We start from the raw sequence: 14,004 nt of genomic DNA on the forward strand, positions 1-14,004 counted from the left end.
TAGCGGACCTGCAGAAAGAAACAAACTAAAACCTATACCAAACACACACCGAGTGCAAACGAAACACAACCGCCACTCGGTGGTGAAACTAAAAACCCAAACAAAAGCAACAGGCCCATAACTAAAGTGACCGTCGTCACAACACAATAAAACGCTAACCTAGCCCAGCTCTAACACAAACACAAAGTAAACTTAACTCAACACTTAAACACCTATTGTGGAAAGGAGGTGGTCGCGACACACACACACCCGGTGCACAACATGAGGGGGAGAGCGGCCGAAGCCTTTCTGGCATCTCCCCCCCCCAGACCTGCCCCGGCTGCAGCCTCTTCAGCCTGAGCTGTCCTTCGGGCTGCAGCCTGACTGGTCCAGAGGGGTGCCAGTCACACAGGGGCGGGGACAAAGGCGCTAGCCCTGGCCACTCAGGGCAGCGCTCTGCCGCCCCCAATCAACACACAAACGGCCTCAGCTGTCTGCAAACAGCAGGGGCCGTAACACACCCCTCCTAAAGTGTCAAAATCCTCACAAGGATTTTGGCACAATACAAAAACACAACAAAACAAAATAAACACACGAACACAATTGGCAGTGCTGCTCCTAACCCAGCCTGTGCCTCAAAAAGTTCTCCACTGAGAACAGGGTGGTACGCCAACCCTCGGGGACTGCCCTACCGTCCCCGACTAGGGACATCAACCCGGCGGGACCCATCCCGCAACTCACGCTCGAGCAGTCCAACTGCCCAATAAAAAGCTAAATTTTAGGAACCCCTCTTGGTCTGCCCCAACACTTGTTAGGAAATCTAGATTACTGACTTGATAAAAAAAAACTTCAAACATGAAACAGACTAAAAAGCTCAGCAGCTGCGTGATGCAGTAACTTGGGTGGAGGGATGAGCTAATATCAAACTGCTGTTTTAATCCAAATAAATGGATCAAAGGATTCATTTCATGTCTAATTTTAAACAGTGCTGACCTTAAGGATTTTTCTCTAATGATTTTTTCTCTTTATTTCTTAATTTATTACTAAATAATTTATCAGTAATTTAGTTAAAAAAGGACAAAATATATTAAAAAAAATGTGTTAAAATTGGTTTTAGTGGTGCTTCTAAATTTCATGTTTCCAGTCTGACTGATCGAAAAAGTTTGTCTGGGGCTGTGTTTCTGATATGTGGACTCTACAGGAAAACATAGGTGCTTACCCATGACAAGGACTCTCATTACTTATTAAAACCAGCAGATGAATGATTAGGGCATATACCAGTACAGATGTGTTTATATTGGATATTTACTGCACGTTATTCCCTTGCATCCTCTTCCCACATAACCTGTTTATTTTCATTTAAAATTTTAAATAAAGGGGAAATTGCCAACAAAGAACTGATATTTATAATGTTTCCCATTAAAAAGTCCAGTGATTTAGTGGTGTACCTTGAGAGCCTTTCCTTGTACCTTAATTCCTCACACTTAACCTAATAAAACCTGAGATGTCGTGTCAAGAAGGAGCTGGTATAGTCGTTTTTGCAACACATCATAATGGGCTTAAATAAATCAGGTACATGTATTTAATTGCAATCGCAAACCTAATTAGAGCCTTTCATTAAGACAAGCAGGTTTTTCCCATAACAGAGTGATTAGAGCTCAGCGTACATCGAGGGAATAACTGGATGGAGGGAAGCGTGTGGAGTGTTTGTTGGGAATGCTGGAATGTACGGCTGCTACAGCCACAGGATAAGCAGACGTAACCGGCTTTGGAGTGCTCGGCCACCAGTGCTTAAACCCGGTTAATCTGATTGGATTAACACCGACCTGCCTCAAAACACATGAGTGCGTGCACACGTGCACTCGCACAGACATGAGGAAGCACATGCACGCGCTTAGATTTGTAATATATGTCAATCAGCTGTGGCGGCCTCTGCAACTTCCTGGAGTTCATCTGGATTCTGAGCTGTGCTGGCTGGATGATGGCATCACGCTGAGCTTCCACATGCACACGCATCCTCTCTCACACGCACCCCCCATGCAGTTAGTCGCAGAGCCATCCTAGAGTGCACTGATTTGTGCTGTGAATCTGAAACAGACCTACTGAAAGAGGAGGAATGCCCAGTGCTTGACAACCGTGCTAATTGACTAGCGCCCTCCCCCAGCAATGAAACTAAATGTTTTCACTGTTTGTCATCTTTTAGCTGTTCAATCACTTCCTGACGGCTCCCCTCTTGTCCCACACTCATCCCATCCTCCTCCTCATGTTACTCTTCACTGCATCCATCCCCTCCTGTGTCCCTCTCTGCTTGCCCCCCACCATCATCCCTCTTCCCCCTCCCAATACTCATACATGTAATCATTCATTAGAACCAAGGCACTTGTCCATTAGGCAAAGCAGCCATTTTGGAAATTGCAGCAAATCTTCCATGAAAAGACATTTCCTCTAATGCGGTAGTCACGCTCGGAGGGAGAGGGAGAGAAAGATGGCAAAGGAGGGAAAGAAAGACAAGGGGGTAGAGATGGAGAAAAGAAGGGAGTGGGAAAAGTGAAGCAGATAGAGAGAGAGCCCCCGGCCGTAAAGCCACCAAGCGGAAAGCAAGCCTGCTGTTTGATTATACACTGACACTATCATGGATGGATGGATGGGAGCAAGGAGAGGGAGGAAGAGTGTTTCAGAGGCGAGCAGAGAGGATGAAGAGGAGGCGGGAAAGAAAGAGATGAGGGGAAAAAAGAAAACAGGGAGTGATCTGAGAGAGGACAGAGATAGAAGCAGTAAAATTAGCCCCATCACTTAACTTACTAAGATGCTCTGTGACACACGAGGATTAAAAACAGACACGCACACACAGCTCTGAGATGTGAGCAAGTACACACTTGCACAGGACAGATGGTCCCCCCCCCCCCATCTGAAAGTGTGGCTCTAATTTGAGTAAAGTGATATGAAACTCCTTAACCAATTACAATTCCCATATCTTAAGGCTTGCATTAGGGACCGCCTGCATCACTCACTCATTTGTGTTTGTGTGTGTATGTGTGTGTGTGTGTGTGTGTATGCATCCCATGGGAACAGCGAAGAACATCAAACTGATATAAGATGTTTGGAAATTACAAATCCAGTCCAAGTGGCACTCTGCAGAGTGAGAATTTTTTCCTCCCAAAACGCCACCGTTCATCTCAATCTCATCAAATCACCGATCAACGACAGACCCATCGCTCACCGCTGCCCTCACACTCAGGAGACACACCTTCTCCAGAATCGGACAAGTTCACCTCCAGACCGAGCTGAGCCTAATCCACTGGAGCATTTATTTTTCCCTCTTCGCAATATAGGATACACGGAATTTCCCAAAACCTCCACATTTAGTCGGATTTATTCCGTCTCTTGAACACTGCTGATGTGCACCATTGAAGGAAAACATTCTTTGAAGAAACTGTGCAATAGATGCATCTGTGAAATCAATAACTGATCCAGCCATGACAGCTGAGCAAGGAAAATGTGGCGTTTTTATTTTATATTCAGAAATGCTTAAAAAAAATCCCCCTTCAGCATTTCCAGAGCAACTGGTTAGTTTAATATAGAATTTATATATAATATATATGTAATTAAATAATTCAGTGATGGCTAATTATCAACAATTAATAGAAATTTTAAATAATTTATGTAATGTTTTAAGTACATTTTTGTTTGCCAAAATATGTATAGGGAACATGTACAGATTTTTCTTGAATATCTTAAAAGTTTCAGTTGATTCTAAAATCAAACAAGCAAAAGTAGTAAGATAAAAAAAAACTTTTCATTTTTTCCTTTTTCTATTTAAATGAATGGACATGTTTTTTGTTTTACTGTCAGAAAGCATATTTTTGTGGCTCAATCCATGTGATGAAAATCGTCCTAATTCACCCTTCTTTTTTGTTTTATTTTTTTGCAGCGTTTGAATTGTTTGTGTAAAATCTACTTGACAGCTGGATAAGAACACAGCTGCAGAGGGAGATGAAGGATCTCACCACTGCTTCTGCTACATGGCTTAACATTTCTGGACGAGTGTGTTCCTCTTTTTTTTTATTTTACATAAGTACATATTCAACTCGGAACCACTCCGTCCAAAAAGTGAACAGATATGTATACATGTCACACACAAGACACACACAGTATATTTCCACCACACTGGTAATATATGCACAGCTGATCTGAAAGTTATCCGTACAGCGATTTGCCACAAAATCCCTCACTGCTGCTCTGGAAACACAGATAATCTTTTTCACACTTGTGCTGCCCTCCTCATTTCACTGCCCTGAAGACAAATGCTCCGTGCATTTAACACAATGACACGGCATAAACACAGCAGACAAATGCATACATGGATGAAAAAGGCAATGAGATGAAAAACTTACATAGAGCTGTTACAGTGAAAGGAACACAGAGTTTGTGTTATGGTGTTAAAAGTAATATGAAGCGGCGCTGCTTTTCTTTAGGGTGTTATTAAGCTTATAGTTCCTTGTTTCTCTTGTCAGCACTGATCGGATAGTCGATTAAACCTGAGGCAAGAGATTGTCTCTCCGCTACGCTCTCACCCATGCACCATGCAAACAGACCTCTCGCCTCCAATCAGCCTTCCTGTCTCTTTCTGTTCCCTGGGCCTCCTGAGGTGCACACAATCACACAAACATACATCCAAACAAGTTCAGGTTTCGAAACAGTGCTCACAAAGTGATGAAAGGCCATTTATCTTGCATCCACTGTGATATCTGGGCTCAACATGCAGAATGGCTGAGCACGTTATCACCTCTGACCGAGGGGGGGAGGACCACAAGAGTCAGGACTGACGCCAACAGCAAATACCACCGCTAGTGCGTGTGTATGTGTGTGTGTCCCAGCGGTAATAATCACCAGGATTAGAGCGGAGCCAGACCCCCACAGGGTCCCCCACCCCACCAGCCCAGCCCTGCCCAGCCTGCAGCGCTGATCTCCAGTTTGAGCTGTCATGGAAAGCAGAGCAGCCGGCCTGACATCCCCGCCGAGCCTGGCTGCTAGACAGACAAATTTCCACATTTTTCTGAACCCTATTTGTCTTATTGATCACTTGTAGCAAAAATAAAATATTGACCATGCTCAGGCTGCACAAAGGCACATACTCTATTCACAAAATGAGCCCTTTAGCTGAAGGAGTTCAGCGAGATGGAAGCTGATACAGCTGTCAATATGTCTGTGAGAGGGATGCAATACGTGGGCTACAATAATGGGGGGGCGTGGGGAAGAAAATGTGTTACACCTTAATAAGAATATGCTTCATGTCTGGGTATCTCACAGTCAAAACAAGAGATTATTACAGAGTGAGAACGCTGCCTGGGTCTAATACACGGTCCTGATATAAATTCAGCCAAATCTCAGTGTGTGATTCAGGGGGAGGGAACCCCGATGTTGGCATCTACCAACAAATGTTAGAGGAACTGTTGAGTACCTTTAACATTTGTGACAGCACAGTCTCCTCTTATCCATTATCAAACTACTATTACAGGAGGATAAACACAATCGCTGCCATTTTTTTCTTTTTAATATAAAACCTCTCTCCCATCCAGCTTTAAGAAAAACAGACAAGTTACATCCATTAAGATCCAGTGAAGATTTTAATGTTTTTATGGTCTTCTATTATAAGGCTATGACGCCATTACTTTTAACTGTGTATACCTGATATCACAAATATGTTTCTGTGGCAAAAATAGCTTCATACTCATATATATGTTCTTTGCTTTCATGTGAGGAAATGTGTTCAAATACACAATTAGAATAAGCCAATTGTAATAGTCTCTGGTGGGATAAGAGGCTCTGTACAACGATATTCAAGGCTGTCACAAGTAGATTGGATATGTTAATAATTTATGAAGTTTAATTGACTTAATTCAAATGCTTAATATTAAACTGAGTGCAGTTAATCTAATCAGTTGTCCTGTTAACTTAATAGACCATAAAGTATATTTAATAAAGGACAAAGCAGCCAGTTTTAAAAGTTTGAGTGATGTAAATGGCCAAAATTTGTCAAAAAGTTACACCAAACACAATTTGAGCCACAAGTTATAAAACAGTCTTTACATTTCTGCGTTAAGATCTTGAAATTTTACCTCAGATTTTTCTGCTTGCTCTCCTTCTTGTTGAGGACCCCCGGCACACAGTTGGTGAGCTCGGTCCAGTCGGCGTGCAAGCCGCAGCTCCAGCCGGTGGAGAACCGAGAGAAGAGCCAGGTCTCCTTGCGGTTCGGCCGGTAGCAGGTACACTTCTTCTGCCCCGGTCTGCAGTCGCAGGGAACCTCCAGACGAACATTCTGGACCAGGTGCCTGCCGAAGGTAGTCCCGCCGGTCTTCTGGATGTGCAAAAACACAATCACGTCCTCCCCTTTGATTTGGAAATCGATCGTCCTTTCCAGGTCCCTGACGGGAAAGTAGTATTTCTTAATATAGTGGGGGTCCGGAGTGGGGAAGATGTCCCCATCGTCTTCTTCCGTGAAATAACCGTGCGGGGAACCGAAATTGATCACCCCGGGAGCCACGTACTGATAGAGAATCAGCATAAAACACACGGATCCGACGACGACCAACAAGAATTTGCTGCTCCTCTCGACCATGATCCTTCCCAGTGCGGTTCATACAGTACGCTACCATTTCCCAGTCAAGCCGACAACAGAGAGCAGGGCGCTCGGCTTCTTCATGTTCGCTCTGTCCCCCTCCAAGAAGCACTCGTATTCGGGGCTCAAGAGTGGTTCACTCCATTTCGAAACGACCGGCGAAGTTGGCTCATGGTTCTCCGAGACGGTTCAAAACCGTGAAAGAAGCATTGTAACTCGCTAAAAAGTCCCCCGCCGTGTCAGACCCTCCCCCGTTTACTTTCCTCTGGTTTCCAGTCAACACAACAGTAGAGCTATGTACCCACTACCCAGGATGCAGCGCGAAACCCACCTTTTCAACCTCTCTCGCTCCCTCTCTGCAAAACGAGTGAAAGGGAGAGTCGCTTTAATTTATTGGTTGACACGTAACGCCGCGTCAGTTACTTGTAGCCAATAGAAAAAACCCATGGGAAGAGACTAGTTCTGAAATGTAACTGAAAATACACCACTTTTACTGAAGTATGGAAGTTTTTCTCCGCTTCTCTTACAAATGCCATGGTAAATTTATTCTCTACTAAAATATACTGTTCAAGTCAATATGTTCAGAGATTATTAAGCTCCTAAAGTTGAAAATTATGTTTCCAAACTCACTTGATCGTTCACATTTTGCCATTTCAAAAAACTTACTACTACAGTAAACAAACCTTTCGTTATAGGAGTTTGTAAATTCTTTCCTTTCTTTTCCCATTAAGCAGGAACCACAGCTGCCTAAGTGCCTTTCAAAAAAAGACTCAGACCAAATAACATTAAAGAAAGATTTTAGCCTCTGTAAATTCAGCCAAATATGTAAAATTCTGTCCAGCTGAGTTTCAATTTGACTGATTCATTTTTATTTTAAACATTTGCTATAATGCAAGATTTGGGCACATATATAATCAGAAACATTGGTAGTGAATACAATACCAGTTCATAACCAGTGTTTAGGTTTCAAAGAGCTATGTTACCCCACAGTGGTGCGTTTCACATCAACCAGAAGTTCACATCATGTAGTGATGGTCTGGCTCCATCATTAATCTGGTTCAAAAGTGTCGAAGAACACATCTTGGGCAGATGCTGATTACACACGCTGTCCTTGGAAGTCTTCTTTGCAGGGTGTTCATGTTCAATTTAGTCTGTACAGAAGCTGGTGATGTGTGGAGACCCAGCAGAGGGACTCTAGTTGGCTCTGGTTTCTCATGTCAGTTTGCTGTATGAGTCCTTAGAATATATAACACAGCTGAATGATAGATCCATGCTCCTCTGGCTTTATCTGACTTTATATCATGTCATGAAGTAAAATAGCTCACCGTTAGTGCAATTATGAGTCATTTGCATTTTGTTTAAACTTTTTTATTTGAAATACCATCCCATTTCTGTTCCGTTACATAGATTTTAGTCAGCTGTAATTATTTAAACTGACTTTACGTTTCACTTTATAAGAAAGTTAACGATTATGCAAACAAACAGATTGCTTCTTGGACCACAGTGGACTCAGATGTAAGTCGCTTTGGATAAAAATATCTGCTAAATGACCGTAGAATAGAACAGAACAGAACAGTGGCACCATGACGTCTGAGCATATTTACTGTTGTGGTCATTTGAATATAACCAGATTTGGGGGTTAAAATATCAAAACTTCCTACAGCAGGCTGCAGAGGTGACTTCTGTATTTTTGTTCAAATATTGGTGTCAAATTAAATAGACAAGTATGTGACTTTAAGACAACAATGAAGGATTTTATTTAAAATATATCTATTGCATTTAAAATATATTCCCATGTTAATAATTAGTCTATATTCAGCTCATAAAAAATATTTATATCTTCCTGTTGGGAATATTTTTTAAGTTAGCTGCCAAAATTAGGTTATGATGTAAAGAAAGGAAGTATTCCCATTATTTTCTAGGTGAATGCGTAAATTAACACCTTTTCTTTAGTGTCACACACACAGGACCTTTGTCGGACATCATATATATTTTTTCTCCTTTCGACAGAACATATAAAATACTATATAAATAAGAATTTTCCCAATGCACAAAAATCCCCCAGGAAACATCCTTGGAAATAATCTGTAACTCATGAAAAGTTCAAGATAAATGGCCTTAATTTTTATCTTTTAAAAATTGGTTATATTTTCTGTCTGTATAGTCCTTTTTTACTTTTATTTGTATGGTCTTTTGTAAAGTTTGTAGTCTTCTTGACTAAAAAGGAGAGGGGCAATCCAGTTTACTGTTACAGGTTGGACCGGTGACCCAAACACAAGCACAGAACTGGACTGAGATGATTAAGAATTCATTGAAACTCTGGTAAACAGAGCTGAGCTGAGGGTCAGATGGACTGGCAAATGGCTGGGAGGCAGAGAACAGCAGACAGGTTGGATCTCCTGAAGGACATAGAGACAAAAATCAGAAAATTGGCTCAGAATAACAGAATTAAGTCGGAACTTTCTGTAGTCAAAAAATGGCAGAGAGCAGGGGGAAACAACAATCCGGTGATAAGAAGGAAGTTGCAGGCAGATATACGGTTGTTGATGATGTGATAGAAAGAAGGTGCAGATCCAGGTCACCAAGGAGACGAAGAGACACGCCACGCCCACTGCAGTCACATACAAGCAGAGAGCCACAGACCACATCATTATCAGTTAAAAGCATGCATATCTGATGAGTAGGCCCTGCATATTTCAACATGACAGTGCTAAATAGCATGCTGCAGCCATTACAACAGCATGGATGTATGTTAGAAGAGTTGGTGCATCATTAAAAACAAAATGCTACATTAAAGACCAACCAGGCAGCTAGAATCCTAAAAATCTGAGAATAGGTAACTTTTCCTTTCACCCTATCACTAAAAATACTAAAACTTTAGATGATTTGATATTCACTAATACCAGACATGAAGCAAAAACAAAATGTACTGACTGGACAGAGACCATAACATGACACTGTCAGAAAACTATAAGAACAACAGCTGAATAGTTTGGTAGCAACAGCTCTGACAAAATTAAGACAACCATCCCCAAGTCTAAATTAATGTGACCTTCAGAATAACAACTGGAATTAGCTTCAGAGAATTTTACCTTTCTATTGCTTTATTGTAGCCTGTCTTTATCTGGTAATTTATTTTAATGCATTTTACTCTTTTAATTTCTTTTAGTATATTTAGTAGCTTTTAGATTTCTTTGGTATATTTCAGATATATTAGTATAATATGTTCCTCAAGTCTTTCAATGTCTTTTTAGAGTGCAGATTTTCTGGCTTTGTATGGAATGTCTCTGTGTTTCAGCAGTTATATTTAATATGTACAGCACATTGGCAACCATGTGTTATGAATAAAGTGGATTGGATAGGTAGTGTGAGTCCATGAATAATGCTACTGTAATTTTAAAAGAAAAAAAATATGAAAAAAAACCTAGAAAAAATAAAACAACAACAACAAAAAAAAACCAAAAGAAGGCAACTTTCCTGTAACTAAATAATGAACTACAATGTATGAATGAAATTAAATCTGGCTGTTAAAACATCAAGAACCCAAAAAAGCAATACTGACTAGTTGATCTACTAAAGTCTAAGCAATAAAGTTGTTTTGGAATTATGCAAAACAAAATTTTCATACAACACACAACTGCCAGGAAATGTTAAAGGTAACAAAGCTTCCTTTTGGAAATGCCAAAAGAATTTAACTAACAAATCACATGGAGAATGGTTAGGGGAATGAGAATAAAAAATATGACTATCACAGGTGACGCCACCATGACACATGAATTTAATAGATATTTAATTTAATCAGTTGAAAATTCAATGCAAAATTTCGAATCCTCTACAACAACTCATGAAGTAGAATGTAATCATCACGTTCCTTTCGTATTATGTAGGTTAGTGAAGCAGAAATAGCAGAAGCCATTAAGTAACTGTCAAACTGTAGGGGAAAAGACATATATATGGTTTAATATCCGTTTCATTAAGAAATACAGCTTTATATTAACAAAACCTTTGCCTTATCTCATTAATTTATCCATTAGTACCAGAAAATTTCCTAATAGCTGGAAAAAAGTCATCATTACACCAGTTTTCAAAACAGGAAACCATGAAAGACTTTTTAATTATCACCCTAATTCTATTTTACCAGTTATATCAAAAAGTCCTGGAGGAGATTGTGGCAGCACAGTTGATTGAACATCATGAAACCAATTAATTCCTCATCCAGAGCAGTTTGGCTTTGGACCAAAGTTTTTTACTGAAATGGCAAATTGCTATTTTTAGTGAAAACATTAAGCAGTCCTTGGATAGGGGCAATATTGTGGGTGTGGTATTTCTTGACCTAAAAAAAAGGCATTTGACACCATCAAGCAGCATTCTGCTGTCTAAGCTGTTTACTTTTAATTTTTCAAAACACACAGTTGATTGGTTTGTCACATCTTCAAACTAGAGAAGTGTGTCAGAAATAATAAAGAAAAGCCATCTTCTTTAAACAATAATGGATCCATCAAAGTTTAATACTTGGTCCACTTTTATTTAGTCTTTTTATAAATGATTTGCCTTTAAGTTGCTCAGCAGCCAGGTGCCAACTTTATGCAGATGATGCGGTTTTATCTTTCAAGTCACCTGGCAAGGCTGCGGAGGTGCTGACGACAGGAATGGATGATGTCCATCACTGGCTGCGTCATAATTATCTTGTAAAAAATTGCTTTCATATGCTTCTCTATCAGAAAACAAAGGGTACCTGGGGCATTTTAAATCATTTTACAAAACAAACAAATACAACCAGTCACATCACATCTCTTTACGATCAGGCATTGAAAATAATGGATAAAAAATTAATTTGTTGGCATTGCTGTCAGATACTAAAATGGTAGAATTTGCTTAACTTTGAGAGCTCCAGTAACTATTGCTTTATCAAATGAACTTTCAAATGTCTACAGAACCTGTTTCTGGCACATTCAGAGGCATGACCAGACTAACCTGGGTCATGATTAATGGTAACTAAAATACTACATTGTAAATCTACATTTATAAGGTCCACTGTCAACTTTAGAGCACATTGCCAACTAAAATTAGATTAATACCAGAAATGAAACTGTTTACAACAAAGATTAAGTACTGGCTTAAAGAAAAAGAAAGGTGAATCCATTTTTTCTTTGCGTCTTTATGGGGTTCTATTTGTAGATTTGTTACGGTTAATGATATGTAATACTGGATTTGTGGTATGCATTTTAGTGTTCTGTGGAGTAGTAATCAATTTAAAGGCACAAAATTTAGCATGTTGATCATTTAACTTTTATTGTTCTGATATGCTGTTCATATAAAAGCACAACTAGGGACAAGAGCTGAAAATTAGTAATAGCTACAAAGTCTCTGTACAGCACATCAGTTGCATTCTGTGTATCAAAATTTTGAATAAATTGTGTCATCCATATTTAAATTAAACTATTCTATCATATTTGGTATATTTTCTATGTTCTATTGTGATAAAATGTTGGTTCATGAAATCTGTAAATCATCTGTTTTTCTATTACAGTTGAGGATTTTTTTTTTTAGCTTTCCTAAAATTTTAAGGAAATGAAAAGTGTATTTAAGCTGACTCGTGTTATTTTGCCATTTAGAAATCTATAACTTAATCCTGAGTTTCCCCCAAGGCCACACAGTTGTTTAGAAGAAGCTCACAAACTCAGTAAGGAAAGCTCCAGGCTTGCTCGCTGACAGGAAAGTTAAGAAGCCCGACAACCATGAGATCAACCGCTCCCTGTTGCTAACGTTGCTTCTCATGTTGCTTCCGCTGGTGGTCAGCAAAGAGTCCCGCTGTTCTTCTTATTATCATTCAGCCAGCCAACTTTACAAGTATGTTAATGTGAATCCCAGAGCAATTACTGTCGAATAGGTTTCAGCTAATCACTCCTACAAGTGCAAGAGTGAAACATGTTTAAACTACTGGGTGTGGCTCAGGTGAGGCTGGCCCCATTAAAGCTGCCTCTGTCATTGTCCCTACATACCCCTGAGGTTTAACTGCAGTTTCACAAAAAAACGTCTTTCAAGATGTTTATTATTATAATAGACTCAGTGCGTGCAATATCGCCAGGCTATCAGAGCTGATTCCCAAATGTTTTCTACAAATCAGTAACAGCCCAATCATTGGGCTTAGGATGTTAAAACAGCGGATGGATGTGAGGTTAGTTAGAGATGCAGGTATATATTTCTCTTTGAGTGGTTTGGTGTGTTTAGTCAGGATGTGATTGCCTGTGTGCTTTTCCACAGTTAGAGCAGCTGTAATTTCCCAGTTGGATATGGATCTCTGAAAGCTTGTCATTGTATAAATGTGGATTTTAGTTAGGCCAGATGTTCAGAGTTCTTTAAATGCATCCATACTTCCACTTCATACATTATATATATATATAATCTCATGTTTTACTCTCATTGGCAAATATTCCAGACAATATTTGCCATAATGTTTTAATTAATGTAGAACTGTGTGAGAGCATGCATTGTTGTGTCTTCTTTATTGTAGAACAAAAACATAAAAAGGCACAGACCATCCCCCTGCTTACTCTCTTGTCACTCCACCATGATGCTGTGTATGCCTAGAGGGGTCAAACCAAACACAAACTCTGGAGTGGGCCTTTTGCATTTTTTGCACAATTCATAGTTTTTCCTGCATGCTTGAAAGGATTGTCAACCAATGAAATAAGTGGCTGGTTGTCTGAGGGGACATGCACGTTTCTGAGTTTAGGACTTGGCTGTTTTTAAAATAGCTGTGCTTTTCTTTCACACAACCTGAATTACAAAACTCTGAAAGGTTAATATGATTTTTTTTTTCTTTTTTTTTACCCAATGATGGAATAAAAAGAAAAGATAAATCTGCTCAATCCAGATTTAAATTTACCAAGAGAGCTGACATAGGCATGCATTATGCTGATTATTTGGTCCACATATGTCTAAAATGATGTCCAATGCATGACATGTCAACTCAGTTTCATGACAATTGTATAATTTTTTAAGTGCATGTGGATGCAAATAGAGAAACTCGACAACTGTCATCCAGGAAACCAGAATTCATTTCCCATTCAGGCCAAAACATTTTAAACTTGATCTAGTTTAATGTACTGGTTATGCTGAGAAATTAACATCTAATTGGTTAGGATTAGGAAAACATCATGGTTTGATTCAAAGAAAGCTCCCACTGACCATTAGTTTATGAGTAATTTTGGTTGCTGAAAATATTAAATTGTATTTGTTTTTGCCTGTTATAATCATAAGAGCATGTACATAGCAAGAGATGCTAAAAGCATGTTTTCCATTCTAATTTACCCTAAATTTGAATTAAATATCTGGTCACACCCTAAACTAGGCTGTTAGATCATCTTACACAGATCTCCCCTGAGCTCCCCTCAACTGTTTGG

At 39.6% G+C, this 14,004-nt stretch overlaps 1 protein-coding gene across 1 annotated transcript in view; it reads right to left on the minus strand.

Moving 5' to 3' along the window:
* Positions 1-6,913, minus strand: part of hs6st1a (heparan sulfate 6-O-sulfotransferase 1a) — a 53,774-nt gene extending 46,861 nt beyond the window's left edge. The window contains exon 1 of the mRNA XM_041971197.1: positions 6,099-6,913. Within this exon, the coding sequence (XP_041827131.1) occupies positions 6,099-6,598 (500 nt within the window). The 5' untranslated portion in view covers positions 6,599-6,913. The remainder of the gene's footprint in view (positions 1-6,098) is intronic.
* Positions 6,914-14,004: the final 7,091 nt, after the last annotated feature.

The sequence above is a fragment of the Melanotaenia boesemani genome, chromosome 20 (assembly GCF_017639745.1).
Source record: "Melanotaenia boesemani isolate fMelBoe1 chromosome 20, fMelBoe1.pri, whole genome shotgun sequence".
NCBI lineage: Eukaryota > Metazoa > Chordata > Actinopteri > Atheriniformes > Melanotaeniidae > Melanotaenia > Melanotaenia boesemani.